Below are 26,921 nucleotides of genomic sequence, written 5' to 3'. Positions count from 1 at the left end.
CTCTTAGTCTATGTTGACATGTATCATAACGTGTAATCCTTGGTAAATGTTGAAAATAATAATAAGAAACACAGATGTCAAAAACTACTAAAATTAATCCAATAAGGAGAAGATCCACTCAGATATCTACGTTTAGTGTTTTGGCTATTTACACCAAAATCTTTAACTAGTGTATGTAATCCTCCTTCTGGCCAAACAGCTTTTGAAGACTCTGAGCCAGTGTAAATAAATCAAAATCACTGTCAATGTTGACAATTATTTTTATGATGGTGTGGAGTAAAATAAATGTTTTAAGTGGCAAAACTACCATACATTAGTTGCAATTAATGGGTCTGTCCCATGGCTGGTTCATTATACAGGTATTAACAATATCTGCCACTTTAACTATTTCTAGAAATAGTCAATGAATGCAGATTAATAAAAGAATGTATCTGCAGAATTAGTAGCAGATATAAATTAAACAGGACTTTGTTTAGCTTCTAGCATTTGGAAATCAACATGACATGCAATATGTACCATAAATTTACTTGCCAATGTAAGCAGAGTCAGGATGAGCTCTACCCTGACATTGGGTGATGAATTGTGGTGAGTTGTGCAAAAGAACTTCAGGGGCTGATATTGTTTGCATAGGCACAACCACCCCGCCTAGCATGTGTCCACAGCAGCTCAAATGGTCACTTTGGCTGCTGTGGGATCCCCAGTTTCTCTGTTATTGGGGCATGAAAAATAAAAAGTGTTGTTACCCTGATTATGTGAATCAAGGCCAGTGGAACTGTTTTATGACAGAGGGACTCGCCCTCAACTAAGTAGCACTCACTAGACAAGGGACATGGGTTCCAAAACCCAGTGAATTGAGAGAGGCTGGAGACAGGTATTTGTACCTGGTGGTGTGGGCCTCTTTTGAGAGCCTGAAAACCAATTCCACCGTCTCATCTCTCCACTGTTGAATATCAGAGCTAATTTTGAATCCATTAGGAATCTAGTTGCAGGCTGCTAAGCTGAATTCATTTTGGGCCAATGGTGCATCAGCACTGGGGCGCCCCTTCTACAGGCTGAAATCACTGAGTGCTGAGTTAACTAGTGGGAGGGCCTGAAGATATATTGTTAAGAGTTTGTGGGATGGCTGGAGTGGCTCACGGGATGGCTGGTGGGGTGGAGTGGAGCGGCTTGAGGTGAAGGCTGCAGCAGAACCCCATGGAGAGGCAGGGCAGTCGGCCTCAGATCACGTAAGGTGCCCCTTAACACCCCATACCCCTCCCCCATTTCCACCCAGGCTGGGGGGTAAAACTCTACAGATAAACTTTTGAACTCTGGGGCTGTATTGACCAGGGACAGAGACTTTTGGGGTGTTTGGACTTTTGGGACTTTGGGTGATTTTTGCTGGACTTAAGAACCAAAGGGAAAGGACACGGCCCAATGAACCCTAGTTGTGGTGTTTTCCCAATTGAATGCCGATGTCATTTACCTCATGTTATTAAAAATTTTCTGCTACACCAAGACTCTGTGCTTGTGAGAGGGGAAGTATTGACTTTTTGAGGCACCCAGGGGTGTGTGTAAGATTTTCCCAGGTCACTGGGTGGGGACTCAAGCTGGTTTTGTGTTACGTTGTTGGGAGGGGACCCCAATGTACTGAACCCGGCCCTTGCTGCTATCAACTCGGCCTGGCAGAAGGGTTACACCATGATGGAGAGACATTGAAAGGATAATTGCAGATTCAATGTGAATGTAAGGAAATTTTTCCACATAACCATACGCACTATTTTATTTAAATTATCCAGACTATCTTGCAAAGTGATGAGATTATATCAGATGAAACATCTTCAGCATGGTGAATTCTGCAAGGCCACAATTGCACTCAGAATCCTTCTTGAGCCAAATTAACCAAAGCATCTTCAGAGTTGTTTTTACACTAAGTATTTATAGGTTTAGCACGTCGCTAACATACAGTAGCTACTACAGAATCTCACAGCAACTCTAAATGTTCTCTGTGATGAGAACAGACCAGAAAAAAAAATCAAATTAAACATACATATTTTTGTTAAAACACTCAGCTATTAAATCATTATTTTACTTGATAATTTGTGTAATTTTTCAGACAGCTTTTAAACAGTTTATCCTTATTATTTAAAAAATAAAATGTAATCATTGTTTTTCATGACTGAGAAAAAATAGCCAAAAATAAACCTGTGCAAAGCTATTGCTACAGAATGTATCTATACCACTTTAGTAACAGAACTGTGCTAATAAGTTGATTATAGGCAGATAAAGTCCATTGACATATTAACGTCTCCTCTCCATGCAGAGCCCAAAGAATGTCTTTCCTTGAGATACAAATACAGCTTCAAATGACATGTTTGCTGCAGTACTTGAAGTATATCTTTTCTGAATTAGAAGCATCCCTGTGCTACTGTATTTCAATGAACTCTCAGTGATAGATGAGAACAGTGTTGTGTCAGAACTGTTTAAGCAAGGGATCTCTTCAGCTAGCTCCAGCCTTTTTAGCGTCTTAATTTAGAAGGGAAAAGCTAAACCTTCATCAATGTCACAATTCTTGGATAAGTACATGAGCCAACTGGGAGGGAGGAGGGGAAAATGTGCTAATTACCTTGTACAAATCTGAAAATAATGCTTCTGTGCAATGCTAAAGAGGGTTTAACAATTTTTACATTTCACTCTATTTATTCATCTTTCAGTCAACGAGGTCATGTAAAAGGTCTGGTATATACGTTGTTAATTTAAATCAGATGTTTTCTTTGTTACTAATTGATTATAACAGAAAAATAAAAAACTTCAAGATGGATTTATTTTCATGTGGACCATTTTCTGGTAGCTCTTAGAGAATTAAAGCGCTAATCTAAAAATACAACTAGGAATTTAAAAACAATTTGTGAGTTATAAATAGAAAGCCTTGAAATTGGGGGAAAAATAGTAAAGTGGATTAAAAAAAAAAGTGAAAAATTCACAGTAAGCACAGAAGCGGATGGAGACATAAACAGACAGACAAGAGATGAAGGGTTCTGTCCTACTGCAGACCCTACTTATGAGAATAGTCCTGACACATGCACATTCATGGGTGGATCCTGCAGATTCCCTTTTCATGTAACTCATGTGTTTCAGTGACATTACTAGCATGAGTAGAGCTCTGCAGGACCAACCCATTCGGGGAGAGACAGGGCAAAAGAGAGAGAAACACACACACACACACACACACACTCAGATTACACACAAACATCTATTTTCAAAATAAAATTAGACCTCAAATACAACCCAGAAATACAATCTATTGTTGAAAATAAAATTAACCAAACAAGGAAAATACTAAAATGGACAAAAAGATCAGAAAATAATATGTTTTAATAATCCAATTGTGTTCCCCCTGTTAAAAAATAAATCTAAATCAGCTGTCATAACTAAAATGTTTCTTCTCATTTTAGGGCCTGATCCTATTCCCGCTCAAGTCAATGACCCAATCCTGGGCTGTGCCCAAGATGTTCTAAGCACAGTGCAGGATATGGCATATCGAGGAAAAAAAAAAAAAAGCTAACTTTATGCCACCCTCATTCGTCCTCTTCCCCCCTCTCCCCTGATCCTGAACCAGCTGGAGTCAGTTGGTCCCTTGTGTAAATTAGAGCAGCCTCAGAGACCCAATGAGCCCTTCCAGCATCCAAGAACTGTTACAGAGCAGGGAAGTCTTGGCCATGCTCCTTTCTTCCCAGACAAGCCCTCTCTGGGAAGCACCTGGAGAAAGTTAATGCAGGAGCTGCTCTGGCAGCTCCATGCTATGGGGAACCTCCACCACTAGCTGGGTAAAGACAATTATCTCAACCACAATAAGGCCAAGTTTCTGATCCAAAACTGACTTCAAACAGGAACAAACTCTTACTTGCTGTTTGTGGCAGGTATTTAATTAACCAAACCTTAAATAATATAGTTTATAACTGGCTAAGTATATTTTCAAGCAGGCATAGGGTTTTCCTGATCAAATTACATGATAATTTTCAAACTCTATGTTAAGGCACTGATCTTGCAAAGGGACCTGTGCAGAGGCCCACTGGCTGCAGTGCATAAGGGTCCACCTGCACTGATCTTTTTTCCCCAGAGTGAGAACTTATACAGTAACACTAGGTTTGGAAGCCCTTCCCTCCCCTCCATTGTCTGACTCCCTATAACTTCCCACAGCGGTGAAAATTTAAAATTAATAAAAATTGAAAATTATGCTTAAACATGAATATTATCTGTCAACATTTTTTAAAAATTACAATTGAATTCTGCCAAGCCTAAGTAACATGAACAAAACCAAACCAAGAAAAGTCTCTGCTTACTATATGTGGCATTTATAGTATAAACTGCAAACAATAAAACCCTTGAACCTAAACATGTTAGTCAGAGCTTAAGGAGTTACCAATCCACAATCCACTTTGCCAAAAGAACTAACATTTGTTAAAAAAAGAGTATTTAGCTCATCAATCTATCATGCAAAGAATATGCTACTACTGCTTTAATTACTCAAGTATAAGCTAGCTACAAACTACCTACAACTGGGTAACTGAAATGCAGCCAACCAGTTAGCCTAAACAAATGTAAACACATCTAAAATTTCAAACAAAGCTATCATGTTTGATTTATAGTATATCAACTCATGAGACAAGATCTGCCTTGAACTGTAAGTAATTTCCATTTGTCTTTCATCGATGCCTCCCAGCCCCAACTCCTGACTCCCCAAATCAAAAACACATTTCAGCTGATTAAGGAACTAAAATTCTTTATTCAAATATTTAAATGATTTTCTTTAAATTCAGAAAAACACTAGTGACAAACAAACAGAAAACAAACCTAAAAAAACAGAGAGTAAAGGAAAGGGAAAAGAGACGTCAATATACATGAGCACCTAAAATCATCCTTCGTTAAATTTCACAAACCACGAAACACCTATTCGTTTTTATATATTTACACAGCTTTACCAATATATGAACTTATTCAACTCCCTTTGAAGTCTGAGGAGCCATCAATATGCCAATCTCTTCATAAGCCACCCTGAAGAAGAATTTCTGGAAAAATGCACCAGGAAACCAATGCTGTATCTGAGATACATCAAAGATATTTTCATTGTCTGGACAGACAACTTAAACTCACTCATAGATTTCCACTACAACTTCAACAACCACCACTCATCCATTAAACTCTCTGTGGAACACTGCCACACTAGCATCAACTTCCTGGACACCACAATCAGCTTCAACAATGGAACCCTCCAGACAATCGTATACAAGAAACCCACGGATCAACACACCTACCTTCATAGATCCAGTCATCACTCCAAACAAACCAAGAGATCTGTTATCTACAGCCAGGCACTCAGATACCACAGAATATGCTCAGAGGAGAAAGTCCAGGATATATACCTCAACACACCAAACAAGAACATGCCACCTAAGTAGTACATCGCATCATGGAACGGGCCACACAAATACCCTGAGAGAACCTGATTCAATACAGAAATAAACCCCCCTCCAACCAGACACCTTTAGTTGTCATCTACTACCCCAAACTGGAACCCATACCAGATATCAAACAACTACAAGTCATACTCAATGGGGACTCCATCCTGAAAGAAATTTTTCATGAACCTCCTCTTCTGACCTTCAAACAACCCCCCAACCTCATCATCGGACGCAAGCTCCCTACTGACCAGGACACACCAACTCAAAGCAGCACCAGATCCCGCAGAACAACCGATGCAAAACCTGCAGACGTATCTCCACTACTACAATGATCAGCACCCCCAACAACACACCCTATCCAATCCATGGATCCTACACATGCCTATCACATGTGGTATACCTCATCCAGCAGTCTAAATGCCCCAATAGCAACTCCATGGGTGGAACCAGACAGACAATCACTATGCTCTTGAATGAACTCACCCAGGAAAATGATAAAAGACAAAACACACTATATCACCTGTGGGTGAACACTCTCTATCTGACCTATCAGCCTTCATCCTCAAAGTTAACCTGCACACCGCTTTCAAAAGATGAGCCTGGGAGCTTAAATTCATAACTTTGCTAGATGCTAAAAATCATGGACTGAATAGAGACACTGGATTTATGGTTTATTACAACAATATATAACCCAATATATAACCCAATAATAACCTCTGCCCCTTCCCCCCCTATGACTGAAGGCGTGTTAATGGGTCACTTCACTTTGAACGGTCCATGGAAATGTGTTAATTATGTATGCTAAACAATCTGTTTAGCTGTGACACTCAGAGTAAGTTTCCTAAACCTGAAGAAGGGCACTGTGTAAGCTTAAAAGCTTGTCTCTCTCACCACCAGAAGTAAGTCCAGTAGAAGACATCTCATCCACCTTGTCTCTCTAATATCTTGGGACGGACACAGCTACAACAACACTGCATACATATAATCTTGTATGTTATACAGTAAACACAAATCTGTTGCTAACTGCCCATGGACACATTAGAAGTAAGAGCTGGCAAATGAGGATTTACATCAGTTCATTAAATTTCATGTTAAGGCCAAAGGTATATAGCTAGCTTTGAAACGTGTTTGAAAACATGTACTAATGCACTATAAACACAGAAGTGGGGCCCATGGTTTCACTGGAGAGAATATGAGTCCAACCGAGAGATTCTTATTGAACAAGCTGTGGTCACTGATCTTAGATTCTGATCTCAGTTGCACCAGTGAAAATCCAGAATAACTCTATGAAGTTACTCCAATTTTACCCCACTGCAAGTGAGACCTATCACATTGTTTTCTGTGTTTTACTATGGATTACAGCATCTCAAAAGCATTGTGTTATTACATGATCCTTAGTTTAATATGTACTTGGAAGAGTAAAAGGAGCTCAGATATTCTTCTCTTGACATCCTTGAGGTCCTCCAGGTCCTGGGTTGCATGGCCTTTTTGTACCATATTTTTAATATCATTCCAAAAGTTTTATTTTACAAGTCAGCCAGGATGTGTGTCCTCTTGGAGGACCAGGTATACATAGGCATATTTCAGTCTCCTTAGTGCAACCTGCACCCCATGGCAGATTTCTTTTGCTTGCAAATCCAACTTGTATATTGCAACATATACTGGAAACAGACACACTGGCCTCCATTTCACCTGGAGCATCCAAACACGCTCTCTGAACTCTCCAAGTGCAGATTTCCATTATACTGATTTCTTGCTGGGTGATTTCTCATGAATCTAATATTTACCATCTTTTCTGCTCAAAGTTTTTAAAGATTTGTTTAGAAACACTATTTCCTTGCCAAGATTTGACAGTTTAGCTCCACATCTGATGCCAAAATCATGATTCTTGTTAGGAGTTTAAGATGACACATATCAAAAACTTAGAAGATGCAAGATCCATTAGAGGCAAAGAAGTCAAGAAAGCCTTTTCTCACTTAACAAGGGAAGATACCCTCTTTATTCAAAATCTGTCTTACCCAACCAACCGAAGAGGGAAGGTGCTTCAAATAGTTTTTGACCAACCAAATTCTCACTGCTGTCTTTGTTGGTGGTCTATCATATGGAATGGTTTTAATACTTGGAAGCAGTACCTCAAGTGTCAGAAAACAAGAACATTTTATTTCTGAAAGAAAACTTTCCAGTACTACTAGTATTTTGGAAAAAAAATATTTCCTTGTAGTAGATTAAAAGGTGAGAAGCCAAAAAAAAACCCAGCAAAGTAAACTATTCCTTATGGCAAAGTACAACTAGCATCTCAAAATGGGATGTGTTAAAAAAAAAAAAGCAAAAGCAAATTCAGAGTGAAAGGAAAGAAGTAAAGTTTTCTTTCTGGTCTGGCATGTCTCAGGGCAAGCAAGATCTTTGGCCACATACCAAAATTTATTTCATACTAAGTTATATTTAAATGACATTGACTCAATTGGAACTGTGGTACACAATGTACCAATGCAAAATGTAGCTTATTTAACATTCCAGGAGCTATTAGAAAATGCATCCTTCTATGTTTTAGCAAGTTTCTGCTCTTGGGGAACCCTTGAATGTACTGGTTTTACTTTGTGGTCTTTATTTTTCCCTGAAGATAAAAGAGAAAATGTGCTAGAAACCACGTTACGTACTATTTTTATACAGACATTCACAAAAATATCTAACTATGGACACAGTTTCTTCTGCAATCATAGATTTCCTTAGAAAAACCATTTGATCAAACGTATTTAACAGTGGTCTTAGAAGCCATCTAAGAAAAGTACTTCATCTGCTTGTAATTCCTTAGTATACTCAGAGCAACCCAACATGTGAAAGGTTTAGTGTAATCTTGTAGAAAAATTTCAGCACACTCTTGCCAGACCAAACCAGAACAAAACGTACTATGTTGTATATCCATATGTAATTCTGTCCGGCTAGAACAGAGTACAATGTGTTCCCATTAATACTTACTTGCTTTAAGCTTGTCTTTTAAGATAGCAAATACTATTGAATATTGAAGTAACAGCTCTATTTTACCAAGATTACTTACTAACAAAGGAATGAATGATCCAGATTAAACTGGCTCACTGCTTGAAAAATATCACACACAACAGCCAAAGAAAACTTCTTTGAAACATTCCTGTGTTTGTAGAACATAAGGAAACGAATCTTGGATCATGACGATGATGATGATGCTAAAACAACTGATTGCTGAACTTGTCCGTATTTTCTAACCATTAAAACTGAATACAAAATAAATACAACTCAAGATACAGACTATTTCACAGATAGTTGGGAAGGGTGGGAAATGGTGCTCCCCAGGTCAGCCAACAATGCAACCATAACAAGAATCTGACCAATATAATCATGGTTCAGATCCTACACTGGTGTATTTCTATTGATGTTGATTTATACCAGCTGAGGATTTAGCCCAGAGAATTCAAAGAGAATTACCTGGTGAAGAATTTCATATTCTGCCTTTAGAGTTTCTTCCATTCCAGTATGAAATATAGAGAATTAGTACATTCAAGTTTCCAGCTTACCAAGAGGCATATGGTAAATTCTGTATTTTTTATATCTATCTATCTATATCTATCTATATCTATCTATCTTTTATCTCACACAGGTGTCTACACCTTCATAAGTGATAGTAACAGTAGCTTTAATTATTATAAATTATTTTATTTATATCACCAACTAATTCAGCCAAAGAGTTTTCCCAATCATGAAAGAGTTCTTAATTTACTCTCAGGAGGCTCAAGCCTAGAGCTGTAGCAATTACGGTTTGCATTCAACAGTTTGATATTATATTAAAAAATCCTATAGGACTGAATTCCCATGCTAAAGCACTAGTACTATTATTTGTATTGACTTTTGAGTTCTTCATTTGTAGGTCTACTATTTTAAGAGTTCCAGGAATCCAAAGTTATTTTCAAGATGACTCATTTTAATTTTTCGGGAGGAGCTGTAAATAGTATAGCATCAGACTAATTCTAAAACCAAGCCCTTTCCTGCAAGCAAGTTCCAGAGTTACATGTCGTCTGTGGAAGAACTACTCAGGTTGTTCACAGGCAGGATTTGATCCGCATTGAAGTTAATAGGAATCTTTCCACTGACTACAATGGGCCTTAGAACAGGCATTTTCAGAAATGAGCTATAGTATTCACCATATAATATGATTGATTAAAAGTCTCCAAAATGCACTCAATTATGTTTGGATTTATTGTCTTCTTTTCTAAATATTGCTCCATTCAGTGGAAGCTATTTTCATCAAAAAGTGTATAATCTTTATTGGGTTTTTTTTACAAGCTTGTCATTAAATGCAGCCTGTGCTGCAGCTGTGTTTTACTATTCTGTAAGTTATTGCTTTCCCAGGTGTTGAGTCCAGGGGACATCTCATCTAGGTACCTTCTCTATAGATCAATCAAAAGCCTCCAGGGTACCAGAAGTATGAATTACTGTACATATTTTTCAACAGTATTCAAACAAATAATTTACAGTAGTTCAGCATGTTTTCAGATTCTAACTGCTCCTTTAACTCTTCGTAAACAGATACACAGTTTTAGGCAAGAAGAGGCTACAAAGCCCATCTCAGTCTTTGCCCTTAGAGTCAGCGGTTAAACATCACAATATTTTTCCTCAAATTAGATACTGTGATGAGACCACCCTTCACAATAAAACTGGCAATCAATTGCAGACAGCATACCCAGACCTGAGGGCAAGATCTGCTCTTCTGTCACTTTACATGCATTGTTTTCTAAGAATCTTCCTATTTCGCTTACATTAAAAAATGTACTCTGTATGTCTACAAATGCAACTCAGACAGTTTTGACATGGAGTTCAGTGGGCTTCTGGAACACATTGTGTTATGAGTAAATTTCCACAGCATGCCATACACTTCCTAGGTTTACTTTAGATCTTTTGCCAAGATTAACAGGGTTTCTTTCATGTACTTTCTGTACATTTATATCTGTATTCCATGTTTAGTATAATTTATCTATAGGGTCTGGAGAAAGCATTACTGTTTTTTAATTAAGATACAAAATTTGTTACTTTCCAGATACCCTGCTTCATCCATTACGATGCTCCCTGTATTTGTTCCTTTGCAATTCACTTTTAAAACATGCTAGGTCACTGACCTCTTAAATAAGCTAGAAATACAAAATACCAAGTAACATTCAAACAATTTATAAGATACAAAACTTCATATCCCAGTATAATTCAGCCCATTATGTTAATTCAGTTCTTTTGGTCATTTAGAAAATATAAACTGCATTCACCAATCTTTCTTTATAAAAATAGACTTTCTAAATAATAAATATTTTCTATTTCTTTTTAAAGTGACATGAAAAGTAGCAGCAAGTTTTGGGCAACTAAGCACAGAACCAGAAACTTCTGAGTTCTAATATTGGCTCTACAATTGACTATGTAAACTTAGAAAAATTGTCACAGAGGTGTTATGAAAATCACTTATTGTCTATATGCTGTTATACAATTGTAAAGCATTAACATACAAACAAGTTTCCCCTGTGAAGTCATGTAGAATTTAATGAAATATGATTTCAGTCGTTTTTTTAAATATCTCAGTAGACATCTTCCTTAATAGAAATTTATATCCCTGTTATAGAATTCTTTTAGATAGTCCAAATGACCCACAGAAAGGATACCAATTGTTATTAGTTGCATGTATTTTAGAATACTTCTATAGTAATCTATTAAATATCCTCACAACATTATAGAGTTCCTCTCTATTAAACTCTAAGACTTTTCCATACGTTTTGTTTTATTTCTACAAAGTGTTGTTTAATTTCTACAATTAACTGCTCTAATTTTGCTTCTTGTTTAATGTGTGATCATTTGATTCACCGTATTCCAACCTGATGCACCATCCCAAGGCAATACAAAATGAATGATTGATTTGTTTCACAGGAACATTCAAACAATTCACTCTGGGGTGAATCCGACAAAGCTCTATTGTTTTTACGTACAGCAATACTGACCTGATCATCATAGCGGTAAATGAGGAATTGTTCTCCTGTTGTATCTTCAAGAAAACTCCCCTGTGGAGAAAGTGCAAACTCAGGCAAGAAGTACGCCCCTTGTGCCTGCTCTGCTTTGATCTGTAAGAGATACAAAGAGGTCACTTTAGGGCGTCTGGTGACAAGCACCAAAACTTTCAAACACGACATGCACACAATTATGGTGACCGCATGCCCGCGCACGAGCAAATGATGTGATGTATTTTACGCACAATTTTGCGCACAGGATTTTGAACATTTAGTCCTGAGTATATGTGATGAGAATGTTACAAACAGGCTGATAGTTGCTACCAGCTTGATTTTTCGATGGTTGACTTGAAATGGAAGTATCAATTATAGGGTAAGTAACCTTAATGACCTTAACCGTAACCTATCAGAAATAGACACTCAACATATAGTAATGGTCTACAAAATTTTGAAAACGTTCCACAGAGTTCTAACACTAATTCTCTGGACTGAATGGAAGAGAGCCATGATCCTTTGCAAAGAGGCTGAAGCCTGCAACCTGTCTCGTAGCAGTGCTGTGACCACATCACTGGCAAAGTGGTCTGGACTCTGGAGAACCTTACATTGCTACTGCTTTCCATGAACCCATTCTGCAGTGAAGAGGGGATGACAGTTGCTCAGGCTATAAACCCCATCACATATCAAGAGCACTAAGTTAATTTAATTGTTTTAAATTAAGGAATCATATAACTAGAAATTGTTTGTAAAAAGCATGTCTAGAATCGGGACAATGGTAGTGCTTTAAAAGAGTGTTAGTAAACAGGATTTTAAACAGGGCTTCAGACCTCGTGTAGATAGGGCAAGATATGATTATGTGTGTGTTAGCTGGTCATGGTCAACTCAGGGTTCCCACTAAAGTCCATCATACAAATAAGCATAGTTTTCAGTAATGCTTCAGTCAAGCCTGCTACTTTTGGAGGTCTCCTCGTGCTGGCTCCAATATGCCGACAGCAGTCACAACCTTTGACATGTTTAGTATGACCCTGATCCTGATCTTTTGATGTCACTGATAGATTTTCCATTGATCCATCTTATATGAGAATATAGGAATAAAGGAGAAGAGTATAATCTAGTGATGTGAGCAAAGTATTGGTGGCTAAGAACAGTGCTCTTGGATAAATTACTTAACATTTCTACCTCAATTTCCCCAGGTTTAAACTGTGGATAACGACATTCACTGACCTACTTTACAACAGTGTTGTGGAGGTTAATTATATTTGTACAATGCTTTGAAAGTGAGCAGTGCTAAGTGTTGTTATAAATCGCTAACATTTTGGAAAGAGTTGCCGAGCTCAGGGATAGAAGAGAATCCAAATTATTCCACCACACTTCCCAGAAAAAGGTCTATAACATACTGTTGCTTAATTTCCAATAAACAAGTTTGCCAGAAGGATATGCAGTGATTAACTAACTTGTGTTTCCCATCTTTATAAGGTAAATATTTAAACTACAAAGCATTCAGACATATATCATTAAGCTTTGAATATATAAGATGCCAACATTTGAAGCTGAAATAACAAATTTAATAAGTGTTACAAGAAAAATTGAAATATGTTTCACACACACATTTATTTAAGTGTCAAAAGCTAATGAGCAGTTAGCCACTGGGTGAAATACAAGACTACTTGCTAGATTAAGGCAAGCAAACTTTGGCCACAATCATGGAAAATTTCAACCCAAGAGGTGAGTGTTTTAGAAAGTTATATGTGGGGATTATAAGAGCAACTAGTTTGCTTAACTATTGTGGGTGCTACTAAGTACCGAATAGAACTGAAGGACAGAGATAGATAGCAAAGATTGGGGTCATAAATAATAATCTCCTAGAATCAAATATAAGTCAATTGTCATGGCAAGCCAATGCTGAGATCTAATTGATTGAGCTCTGTTCAAAACACACACAAAAATTCATGAATAGTTTTCAAAACAATTTCAAAAAAGTCTCAACAAGTCTACCAGCTAGTCAAAAAGAGAAAAAAGTTCACCAAAAATCATCTAAATTTAGACATTTTTTCAACCCGTTCTACTAATAATATTTGAACAGCTTTAATGTGCATTCATTCCTACACTGTATTTATTTGAATACAGTATGTCCTAGTTTGTTCCATGGTCCATTTTTTTAACATGTGGGATCTTTCAGGATTCTTTATAAAGCTTTTATTATTATGAATATTTAGCTTAGATAGTAATTCAAATTTCAGAACTTTGTGAGAGTTCACCACATTTTTTAGTTGATGACATCAATTTTAATGGCTTGGCTAGTCTGCAGTACACTCATTACTTAAATGAGAGCTGAAGATTTAAAGTGCCTCTACTTTCAGAAAACAATTACACATCATCCTGGCGTTTTAAGAACACTTAATAAGATAGTTTAATGCTATTAGCTTCAAGTTAAACATGTCAGGTGGATTATAAATGTACTTCAGATTTAGAACAGTCATTTTAAACCAGATTTTATGCTGTTCTTAAATATTATTGTGATGAAGTGGAAAGGTGGTAGGTGATAATTTAGGTAGGCAACCACAAAAAATAGTAATTGCATAAAATATTTAAAAAATAAATTTAAAATAAATGTCAGATTGCCATTAAAGGAGGAAATATGGCATAGACATTACCATACCTGGCAAGAAGATTTAAAGTCAGGGAAGAAATAGATAAACATTACTTTGAAAAATTTCCCAGATACCTGCTAGCCAGAGACCAAACAAACAATAAAGGTCTCCCTTGCCTTTCAACTCCATTCCATCCCACCAGTGAGGTCCAGGAGACATGATGAGATGACCAGTTCGCAAATCTGACTGCTGAGAATGGGAAGATGGTAGGATTTCTATTAAGGTGCTCATTTTCCTGAACCAAGCTTGGTATCAGCCTGTGGTTGGTAGATACTTGCTCAAACCGAACTTCACCAGCCCCCTGACTGCTGGAAGGGAAAGCTCTCCCTATTTTTAATCCTCTTCTCCCCTTATCCATCACTTGACTAGTGAGGGATTAAACTATTCTCACTTCTCCAAACTTCTGGTTTCTGATTATGGGAGAGAAGGAAATCAACAGCCAATACCCAAATCCCCATTCTTGCAGTGCTCCTAGAGACTGCCTCTGCTTCTACTGTAGAGCAACAGAGATATGATTTTTGTCAATTTCATTGCTAGGGTTCTGAGCAGCAGCAGTAAAGCCATCTATCTGTTTTAGGGTTTTCTATAGCTACTAGACCAATGAATGCTAAGGGCTTTGCAGATAAATTAGATCTACATACCCCCTAGTAGACTGTATGAAATCTTCCAGAGTTAATTTCACTCTGCGGCTGCCTGGAAAAGCTATGTGCTGCAGCAGAAGTAATGGAGTGATCTGTCTGCAGACTCAGTCAGACAACATCACAGCAGTTCTATTCAAAATGTCTTGTTTGCCACCACAAAAGCTGGAAACCTGATTTTTTTTTTAAATGAAGGCTTAAATTATGCAAAAAACTGACGTCAGGAGACATTTCCTCCTTAACTTGCCAGGGAAAGTTTCCTACTAACCATTGGCCAGTAGATTTTAAAATTCTTGAATTAACAAATCAGTTTTAAAGAGTTCCATAAGAATACTCCTCAAGTTCACACAGGAAATCTTTCAAGTAATGATCCTTCCTCATTGTGCAAATATGTTAGGGATGTGAAAATTCCCTAAGCCACAATCAGTTTGCATGCAAATCTGCCCATTTTGCTGGATTCATATTCATATAAGTCTGATTCTAAAATTCACTCTGGATATTGGAAATATAAAATGGCTTCCTCCAACCGTGTTCACAAAGTCTAGTCCCAGCCCCATTCATTCCTTACTGCAGTGACTGCCTCCCCATATCAGTTTGACTCTTCTCCATTCACTTTTCCTGCTATTCAGGATTCATATTTAGTATCAATATTCAACTGATACATATTAGTCATATCTGATTAATCCAGAAGGGTGGATTTTCCCTAACCCTAAATGTTACAGTACTCTTATATAAATATTAGTCTTCAGCAGCATATTAGACACTATATGTTGAGGAATTCATCCAAGTATTATAATCCATAACTATTAGTAAGATTTCAGATTTCTAATTAAATTGAAAGATGCAGTTTAGTTTAAAGCTGTTGTAGTCAGTTTGATATGAAGGTTTTTACAAAGTTCAACTGAACATTACATAACATGCCTCCATTCTATTTTACTATAACCACTGGACAGCTAAAGTAATTGTTTCATATTTATATATAAACATGTCTTCTGGTATTAATTTGAGGTTTAGAATCAAAACAGCAGCACTAGGATTTAACTTCTGTTAATTCTTACTGATGAAAGGTCAAGAAGATGAGAAAATGGAGGTGGAATATCTCAAAAAAATGACTTGAGCATAACTCACTGAATTCTTTCATGCCTATGACATGGGTATGGTGACAAGTTCAAGACCTTTAGCACAGGTTTCTGAGAGCCAAACACTCATTAAAAGAAAATGAATGTACCAATAAGTACATTTGCCCTTCACACAAACCTACATTGCCCAAGATAAATCAGCTATTCCCCCTCTAAGCCTACGTGGTGTGTTAGCTAACAAGGGGGAAGCATAAGCAAGGGGTACTCTGCTCAAAACAAACTGTACTACGTTACTAAGTAATGATGAAAAGCTAATGAGAAAAATCAAACAGATTTTAAAAATGCCAAAGATTATAAAATACTATATTTTACTGGAGCTTCTTAAATGCCTAAAAACAAAGCCTGATTTGGAGACAAAAGGCCAGATTCACTCAAACTTGCAGAGTATAATTTATACCTCCCTGCCTCAGCTAAAATTTTGGACCACCTTTGTAATTCAAATTTGCTGTCTGACATCTTCTTCCGCTCTACTCTGCACTGGTTAGGCCTCAACTGGAGTATTGTGTCCAGTTCTGGGCACCGCATTTCAAGAAAGATGTGGAAAAATTGGAGAGGGTCCAGAGAAGAGCAACAAGAATGATTAAAGGTTTTGAGAACATGACCTGTGAAGGAAGGCTGAAAGAATTGGGTTTGTTTAGTTTGGAAAAGAGAAGACTGAGAAGGGACATGATAGCAGTTTTCAGGTATCTAAAAGGGTGTCATAAGGAGGAGGGAGAAAACTTGTTCATCTCAGCCTCTAAGGACAGAACAAGAAACAATGGGCTTAAACTGCAGCAAGGGAGGTTTAGGTTGGACATTAGGAAAAAGTTCTTAACTGTCAGGGTGGTTAAACACTGGAATAAATTGCCTAGGGAGGTTGTGGAATCTCCATCTCTGGAGATATTTAAGAGTAGGTTAGATAAATGTTTATCAGGGATGGTCTAGACAGTATTTGGTCCTGCCATGAGGGCAGGGGACTGGACTTGATGACCTCTCGAGGTCCCTTCCAGTTCTAGAATCTATGAATCTATAGTTAATTATTTCTGGTATGGTTACAACAAATAACTTGCTCATGTTCGAGGTTTGAGATTTTAAGGTAGGGTGTTGCAAAATACTTTTTAGTCCAGAAGGGGATTAGTAGCTCCAAAAGTTTGGGAGACCAAGATATAGTATAAACAATTACACAAGGTTACATTATTTTCCAAGAAAAGCTCAGCTCAAAAGTAGCATCAGGTTTTCAAAGAGGTCCTGTATTTTACCCAATTTATATTTGGATTGACTGATGTACAAGGAAGCCAAGTGACTTGCCAAAAATCTAAGAGTCACTCAGTGGTTCGAGCAGCATTAGCTCCAAGATACTCCTGGTTCCCAATACCTTGCTATAACCAGAAGACCACAAATTCAAAGCACTACCGTAAAAAATATTATCTACGTTGATTATGTAACATTCAGTCAGGGATACACTATGGGGGAGAGCATACTTAAGAACAAAAAAGAAGACAACAGGCTAGACTGAGGTTCACCAATATCTACCTTTCTCTCACCTTCATGCAACACTGTTAATGCACAATAACACTCACCTGAACCTAACAGATAACTGGTGTTCAGTGTTCCAAGTGAAGGTTAAAAAGCCCCAAGGGTCTATGCCACAAAGTTACATTCCTTCCCAGCCCTCTCTTGGCAATAAAGTTTAATCCTCTACATGCGAGGGTAAAAGGCACTCAGCCTATTCAGTCTACTACTAAAGTAGCAGCAAGGCCCCAAGCCAGCAAAATACTATATATATATATTCAGTATTTTGCTGAATCATGGCCTCATACACTAGAAAATGTACAGTAGGAAATAATTCTTCATTATTATCAAGGAAAAGGACTGGATGAACTATGAAGTCTCTTCCATCTCTAATCCTATGATGAAACAACAGCCTAAGAGAATGCAGCAAGTTCCCTGTGGCTTGATGAGTCTTGAACTGGCAGTGGCTGGGAAGGGTAACTTGGAAGAAAATTGGAGATGAGGAGGAAGAAATAGTTAGTCTCCAAAATAAGTGCAAAGATTTTTGTTTTTTAAAGAAAGAACAAACGAACAGATGGCAAATAGAAAAGAATTAGACTCACATTCTTATTGACTTGCAAATACATGTTTGTCAGATTACTATGCACTGCAAGTCCAATCATATATCAAAAAAGTGTGAACCTTTGATTTGATTCTTACAGTTAAATATCTTCCAGTCTGTTAAACTGTAGTAGCATATGATTTGTGCCCTAGGGAAGAAATATACCAGCTAACAAGCAGCTAATTTTAATGTACTTTCAAGGAATCTAGCACAAAACAGTTGGGTGGGCTATGTCACTAGACTTTATCACAAATCATCCAGTTGTGAAGTATCAGATAAATAAAGAAAATCACACTAAAAGGTCCATAGTTTCACGGCATTTCTATGGTTAATAATTATGATGAGCAGATATCAAAGTATCCATGACTAAGACTAGCTATTTGTCATGGCCAATATTTTCAAAAATGGGTTTGTGACGGGGTGATGTCTCTTAAGGCTAGTGGGGCCTAACAGTCAGCCCACCCCATCATGTAGCATGGCCCTTTAAGAGGTTGAAAGGTCTGATTGTATATATAAGAACCTGTCTCCCAAGAGACATTGGGAAAGGGGAATCAGTCCCAGGAGTGAGAAGCGTTCGGAAGGAAATCCTGTTACTGTTTCTTTGATGACCTGGGGCCAGGAGCCTTCCAGAGAGGGCAGGGCAAGGTTCTCCTCTCACGCATCCAACTGGAGGATAAGCTGGGAGAAGGGGACCAAGATAAAAGCTGTCTCCTCTCTCGTAGCAGGGTAGACACCAGGAAACATCAGCAGAGAAAGGCTGGGCTTGCGAGCACCCTGAAGCCTAATTAAGGAAAGGGGTCAGCGGAGGGAAAAAACTGGGTTAAGCCACAACTCCAATCCAGGGAAGAGAGCTAAGCACTCCTGCTTAAGGAGGAACAGAGGATTGGATTAATAGAACCTAGCTCCAGAGAGAAGGGAGGGGAAGGGGGATCCTGTTTAAGGTGAGAACAAGACTAAATCAATACAGCCGAGCTCCAAAAAGGACTGCGGACTCCTGCTTAGAGGGACTGAAAAGGAGTAACCCAGGGATGGTACTAGGAGCAGTTCCAGAAATAGAGAATATTTACACGAGCAAGAAAGAACAATTTCCTGACAGATGGAGCCAGAGACCACTAGTTGGACTAAGCCAGAGATGACAAACGTCCCCGGATGTATCCGAGTGAGCTCCTACTTAGGTTTATGGCTCTTGATAATAAATGAGACCTTTGGAAAAGGGGCGCTCCTTGATTTAAAAGGTCTGTCTGGACTTGTTTATAACCTAGGTGAATGGAAGTGAGGCAGGGCTCACCAGCGGCAACACACCTGACCGAAAGGGAGCACACTGGAGTGGCCTCCACTCTACACAGTTCCTAAACTCAGGTCTCTAAATCTACATTTAGGCACCTAAATAAGTGAGCTGATTTTTCCATGAGAGCTGCCAGGTGCACTGCACTTATGAAAACAAGGCCACTTATTTAAAATATTGAATAATATTCAATTCATAGTTAAATCCTTGAAAGTTCACTTTATAAATATCTACTACAATTAACATTTATAGGTCTGTATCTGTAAAATATTCATGGAGGAGTCTTGCTCAGCAGCTGACTGCAGTAACAGAGACCAAGCATTTTTATTTAAAAAAAAAAAAAAAAGTTTCATTTTTTTGGTCATAAAAACCGCGGTCATGACAGACATACAGTGACATGATCAACAGTACTTTGAGTGTGACTTTCCAATCCCTCTCCCTAGTGCTCACTCTGACCTTGCTGAAAGCAGACTTCAAACCTCTCTGGTTCAACTAGAAGCCCTAATGTTTTCGCCTTGTCAACTAACTCCTATTCTAGACTCCCTTAGTCCAAATGTAAATGGAATGTGCTCTAGGGAAATGTCCCAGTGGCTCTAGATAGTCATGTGTAGGTATCTGAAAGACTACTGAGAGGTATTTCACAGAGCCCATTTGGTTTTGAAAGGAGAGTGAGGCACCATTCGTGAACAACTCTTACAGTCATAGATGGACACTGACTATTTCTGAAGAACATATTTACAAACCAGTCCTACAGCCAGATCCATGTTTGTGAGAAGGCAACATTTGATACAAGTTCTGCTGCTCAAATACGGCCTGATCCAAAGCCCATTCAAGCCATTGGGAGCCTTTCCGTGGCCTTGAATGGGTCCTAGATCAGATCCAGAGAACACAGAATATAGGGCTTAGAGTGAATTTTTCGATTGCCCTAGGTTTGCTCACTTGAAGCCAAAACTGAAAGAGAGAAGGACAATCCAGATCATTTTGTTTTTAAAAATATGGTGCTGTCATCTTTCAGGCTCTTTTAAAACAAGCCTATTTTCTCCAAAATTCATCTTGATTAAATATAAATACATTTCCTTTGGCAAAACTTTGCTGCAGGCTGTAGATAAAATAAATTTGAACATTTTTCCTGTGCTTTTTAAAGTTTATCCTAGTGATTAAGCTTTTGGATATTTATCAACAACTAATTGTGTTTTCTCTTGACATAGTTTGGCTAAGAGATTTAACTTTTCACTGAAATGCTTCAGTAGTGCTTAGCCAAAATACTATTTAATTTCAAAATCCAGCTTAACTCTCAACTCTGCTTCATGTTTCCAAAAGAAATGAATTCTAGAATTTTACGTGTCTTTTCCCCAGATGAGCTTCTTCTGAACACTGAGTTAGGTAGAGTCTACTTCTTCTCCACATGACTGGGGTGATATGTAGGGTGACCATTTTTCCGTAAACTGAAAACTGTACACATGGGGCTGTCCCGAGTCGCCTGGAGTTGCCACTCATCCCCCATGCCCCCGCTCATCTCCCCATTCCTCTGCGCCCCTAATTGTGCCAAGTAGCAGAGATGGGGGCAAAGGGAAGAGGAATGGGTATAGGCTGGGATCTGGGCAGCAAAGTAGGGTGTAAGTGTGCAAGTGTGAGAACTTTTGGGCTTGGAGCCAGGAGTTGAAGCTATTGGACTACGATCCAGAAAGCAGTGTGATGCCCCTTTGCGGGCTGGGATAGCAGAGGGGCAGGAAGGAAGCTCTGGGTAGTGGGAGGGACCAAGGACACTCCTGAGAGCAGCTCAGGGGAGGCAATGGGAGGTCAGCATGCAGGGCTACCATTTCAGATGTTGGTATGGAGAGGGGCCAACTCCCAGCTGGTGAGGGGATGGGGGAGAGGAGCGAGCGACAAGGGACCAGTGGAGGGTTGCTCGCAGCTGTGGTATGAAACTTAGGGGATGGGGCAGGTGCCCCCCATTTCCCTCCCTAAATGGCACCCCGGCCAGGATGTGACAGAAACAGATGACTGAAGGCAGACTGGGGAGGGAAAGAAACAAGTTGGGGTGGGGTGGGCTGGAGAGGACTCTGGAGATCAGCCCTGAAGGATGGTGGGTGAGAAGGACACGAGGCCAGGATGGGGGCTCCAGGGACCACTCACAGGTCCAGACCATGCTCAGTGCCCTGGCACAAGCGGACGCTGCAGGACTCCGTTGGGCACTTACCAGTTGGGTTGTGAGGTAGGGCCCGGGCCCAGGAGTCACAGCTTCATGACTTGGCCGGAGAAGAGTTTGAATTAGGCCCCTAACTGCGCTGCCCTCTGGTTGGGCTGCAGAGTGACACGTGACACTCCATCACTCCCCAACTGGAAGGGCAGAGCATAACAGAGACACAATAGGCCAAACTCTTGTCTCCTCTCCCCTAAACATCGCTGCTCCCCCCGCCCTCAATGTTCCTCCACACCCCACTAGCAGGGTGCACCCCACTTTTTTGGCAAATCTGGGCATTTGTCCCATTTGCTTTTGGCAACTGATTGGCAAGAGCAAACAGGACAAATGCCTAGTTTTGCCCAAAAAAAGTCAGGACGCCAGGGACACGGCTTAAAAAGGGGACTGTCCCGGCCAAATCAGAATGTATGGTCACCTTAGTGACATGCTTATATTTAAATCACCTGCATGAGGGGCTTGAGTTGACCTTGCTCTCACTAAGTCAATGGCAAAGTTCCCATTGACTTCAGTGGTGCAGAATCTGGGCCTAAATGTAGGCATTCCATTTTCAACAGTACAATACTACATAAAATAAACTGTTCATTCATTACTACTGTGATTGGTACTGGTTACTCAATGCCTTTCAACTCTACATAGATAAAACTGAAGATGAAAAATATGGAGTAATCCACAGGTGCTGGAACTAGGGGTGCTGGGGGTGATGTCGCACCCCCTGGTTTGAAGTGGTTTCCATCATATCCAGGGTTTATAGTTTGGTTCAATGCTCTTAGCACCCCCACTATACAAATTGTTCCAGCCCCCCTGGAGTATTCTCCAAGAGAAAAGCTGGCCCTGGAATAGATCACTTCATATCAGTGTCAGAAAGTAAATGACTGTGGATCAGATTCTGCCCTTAAAAACATGCAGACAACTCCCAGGCATATTCTTAGTGCATCAGTTTCAAGTGTAAAATGGGACTAGTGATATTTACCTCCATTTGAAAGTGCTTTCAGCTCTATGGATGAAAAGTGCAATATAGGAACCAAGTATTATTACTGCTCATCTGAGGACAACATTTTCTCTGTCTAACCAAAAGGCATCCAAAAAGTATATTCTTCAAGAACTAGAGTGCGGATTTTTATCTTCCATATTAGTCACTTGACTACTCTGACATATAATTTTATTGTGTTGCCTCCGCACAGGAGAAAAAATATATTCACACAAACCAATCTTTTTCAAAGAATGTATTTTAAATGAAGTATTTACCTTCTGTATTGTGAAAGTGTAATAAAGCACATTATTTTGAATGAGAAAGGGCGAGGGGGGGGAGGAGGAAGAGAAATTCCACCTACCAGCATATTTTCTTGCTAAATTTCATTTAAAAGTTCAAGTTTAGGTTCTCTCAAAGTCTTGGATGAAAATTCTCTCCATGGAAAGCACCTCAACTCTTAAAACAGTAAAAGGGAAGAAATCTCTTGTAAAAAGTCTGGAAATGAGACAGAAAATACTATTTCATTAAAACTCATGTATTTTCTCTATAAAAAAAGAAATCTTGTGAGTGAGACACAGACAGAGGTAACTAAAGTCTTCTGAAGAGGTGTTTTTTTTCCTCCCCACACCATATGTTCAGCCCCTTTCCAAACAGAAACCACCTCTTTATTATTTATTTAGTAACCTAATAATTGGCAAAATTCTTCTCATAAATCAAGCCCCTACAGCATCATTAGCAGCATGCTGTCATGGAAATCTATTTATCTCTTACACAATGATATTTTCTAAGGGTCTTTATAGTCTCTGCAGAAAAAATATATTATAAAGGGATATTTTGTCAGCACCTTTAGCAGAATCAGGATAATCTAAAATATTTTTTTAAGATATGTTAAATTGCCCTTTACTGTCTAATGTTATACAGTGAAAGAATTTCTTCTTGCCACATTGGCAAACTGCTACAGATTGAACAGACTAATTTATAGAAAACAAACAGACCATCTTGCTTGTTTATCTATGGGCAAGTTTGTGACTGCAGTTTGCTCTGTGATATTCTGTAACTTTACTTGGGGAAGAGCAGATTTATTTTTGAAAGGCAAGAAAGGAAAGCAGCTAAAGTAATGTCGGATTACTATCAGAGGTAGCTGAATAATAAAATCCTATGAATGAGTACATGCTCTGGAATGAATACAGCCCAGTAGTTTAAGTGGTACAAGAAAGAGGAGAACAAAACAATCTGGTGGGAATCTCTAGTGGGAAAAATAGTCCTGAAAAGCAATCCCACGCTTTTCTAGCTGACCGGAGTATAATTCTGCACCACCAGCAAATCAGCTGTGGGTAACTGCTCCAGTGAAGCTGAAGGGAGGGGGAAATGAAAAGATATGTATATGCCAACTAACCAAAAACTTTGCTGGAACTGGGAAACCAGCTAAAAATAAATAAATGTCAGGTGCTGAGCATGAGAGACTTTACACCACAGTCTTGGAATCAGATGTGCACAGGTCGACTCTTGCACTCACAAGGTATCCCTTTGATTTCAATGGGGTGTGGAGTGGGCACAGGGACTCACCCACACAGATGTGATTGCAGGATCAAGGCTTTAACCAGCAACATCTTGAAGTTCATACCAGCCATACGTCCACATGCAGGTATAAATATAATACTAAAAGTTACACAAAAAGCAAGCAAGTAATGTTTTGTATGTTTACTGTAAAGGTCCAAGCACAGTTCTGGGCACGGTAGAAGTAACTAACTACCAATAGATATATTATTCCCTGATGAGAGGTAACAGAACACACACACAAAAATGAGTACTTAGCTCTTACATAGTGCTATTCATCAGTAGAGCTCAAGTCACTTAACAAAGGTGTCATTATCTCATTTTACAGTAGGTAGTCTCAAGAAAGTCCGGCTAAAAGTGACATGGGAAACCTGTCTCAATTTCCTTATACTTTTTAAATTAAATTATAACCTTAATGTTATGTTAGTGTAATTATTTGTATTTAATTTCCTTTGGAGTTTTTTTCCCTTTAATAGGGATATAATTTGAATTGACATAGGAATATGCTTTTCATATACTTGGGTTGAAATTGTGCCCTAGAGCACTGAAATTCTCATCCATAAGCCATGCAAGCAAAAATGCCACAGCATTAGCTGCCAAACACCTGCTATGTCTACGGGAGGATCCCTGTTGCATAACGAAAGAACGGAGGGGAAAGTGTGAGGCTAGGGAATGGTAGTGCAACCACAGCAGTTAGGGAAAGAAAAGTCCTGTCACCATGAGACACTACAGAGCTAGGTAATGCAAACTTTCATGGGTACAAATACAGAATCATAGAATCATAGAATATCAGAGTTGGAAGGGACCTCAAGAGGTCAGATGGCAGGGGAATGGAAAATATTCCAACCGCAACAGAAGACCAGCCAGAGGCACTACTGGTTTTAATTAAACTATATATGCAGTGTTGTCACTAGCACTAAGATGTTAGTTGTCACTAACTCAAATGTGTAGGTGAAGAAGTGCATGAAGTGGCACAGCTACAATGGAAGAATTCAAATTCTAATAATTAATGGAGATATCCCACCTCCTAGAACTGGAAGGGACCTTGAAAGGTCATCAAGTCCAGCCCCCTGCCTTCACTAGCAGGACCAAGTACTGATTTTTCCCCAGATCCCCAAGTGGCCCCCTCAAGAATTGAACTCACAACCCTGGGTTTAGCAGGCCAATGCTCAAACCACTGAGCTATCCCTCCCCCATAAATAAAAGATATCAACCCAAGTGCAAGGCAAACTTTCAGTCCCGAGAGACTGAGACGCTCCAAAAGAAAAAAATATCCTTTGGGGCAGGAAATACAACACTTACCGTCTATAAAAATAATAATAATCAAATATGGGGCCTAAATCCTGCACAGATGCAGCCTGGTAACAGAGATCTCAAGAAGAAAGGAAGAGGTGTTTGGCAGTCAACACCTAAGGTCATAGATACACTAAAATTGCTCCATAAATGACACCTTCAGTAACTCCTATAAATATCACATGATCAGCTGTAGTTCATGTAACAACCAAGCATGCTATTTTCAGGAAATGGCAGCTAATGTGGCACAGAAAGCAAATAATCATTTATCACCTCTGCTAGGTCACTGGGACTTGCAGTTTTGGTCAAGTCATATCAGCTCACAACTGGACCGAAAGAATATGCTTCTGGCAAACGTGCAAAGATGGCCAAGTCATCAAGGCTAAACGGGGTAGGAAGTGAGTAAAATCTAGATTGCTTGTTGGCCTACTTCAGGGACTTTCACCAGGAGCGAGCATATGCACATAGGACTAAGTACAGGCTAATAAGCACAGATTCACAGAATGAAATCCTGGCCCCAGTGAAGTCAATGGGAATTTTCCACTGACTTTAAATAGGGCAGGATTTCACCTATAGATTCCAAAAGGGACCACTATAACTCGTGCACAACACAGGCCATGGAATTTCACCAAGTGATTCCTGCATCAATCTCTTAATTTCAGGTTGAACTCAAGTGTTCCATTTAGAAAGACATCCCATCTTGATTGAAAGATTTCTATGTAATGGAGGATCTATCACATCCCTAGATATGTTGTTCCAATAGTTAATTACCTTCCTTGCTGAAAAATTTCACCTCATTTCTATTGATTTTGTCTAGCTGCTGTTTCAGCCTTTGAACCTTATTGTGCCTTTGTCTGTTATATTAAAGAGTGTTCTGCTATCAGAAATCTTTTCCCTTTGTAAGTACTTCTAGACCATGATCAAGTCACCTCTTAAGCTCCTCCTCGTTAAGATAAATAGCTTAAATAATATAGCTCTCCCTCCTGTTAATTCTAGCAGATGTCTTCTTACCAGATAGAAAGTGGGGAGTAGAGAATGTCCCAGCCCAATGTTCACTCCATCCTAACTCATGGCCAGCTCAAAGCATGACTACATCTAACACAAAGAGGACAGTCTCAATTTTCCCCACTGCTAATGTTCCATCACCCCTAATAATTATTTTTGTATTAATAAGAGTCCCCTTGTTCTTTGTCCATTCCTCTGTCTCTCTATTGTTCTATTATTAGTAATCAGAGGGATAGCTGTGTTAGTCTGAATCTGTAAAAAGCAACAGAGGGTCCTGTGGCACCTTTGAGACTAACAGAAGTATTGGGAGCATAAGTCTTGCATCTGAAGAAGTGAGGTTCTTACCCACGAAAGCTTATGCTCCCAATACTTCTGTTAGTCTCAAAGGTGCCACAGGACCCTCTGTTGCTTTTTATTGTCAGTAAGTATTTTATAGGGATTATGGTCTGAGCAGCCTAGCACACCGACTCAACCAGCCACGTTTTCACAATAAAAGAAGCAGTTAACTGGTCATGGCTCTGCTGTAGGAATGTTGGTTTAAGACTAGTAATGAGGCATGTGAGGTGAATGCCTCCCAACCATGCACCCTTCACTCAGGCACACCTGTTTCAGCATGATTTTTAAAGAGACATTTCCCAA

At 39.0% G+C, this 26,921-nt stretch overlaps 1 protein-coding gene across 5 annotated transcripts in view; it reads right to left on the bottom strand.

The window, feature by feature from the left end:
- The window catches only part of ADAMTSL3 (ADAMTS like 3), a 260,167-nt gene that overhangs the window by 204,178 nt on the left and 29,068 nt on the right, over positions 1-26,921 (bottom strand). For all 5 annotated transcript variants that reach the window (XM_034783742.1, XM_034783741.1, XM_034783744.1 and 2 more), the window contains exon 3: positions 11,447-11,566. In XM_034783742.1, the coding sequence (XP_034639633.1) occupies positions 11,447-11,566 (120 nt within the window). The remainder of the gene's footprint in view (positions 1-11,446; positions 11,567-26,921) is intronic.

Source organism: Trachemys scripta, chromosome 10 (assembly GCF_013100865.1).
Source record: "Trachemys scripta elegans isolate TJP31775 chromosome 10, CAS_Tse_1.0, whole genome shotgun sequence".
NCBI lineage: Eukaryota > Metazoa > Chordata > Testudines > Emydidae > Trachemys > Trachemys scripta.
Note: the sequence above shows the minus strand (reverse complement) of the source record. Positions and strands in the feature narration are given on the sequence as shown.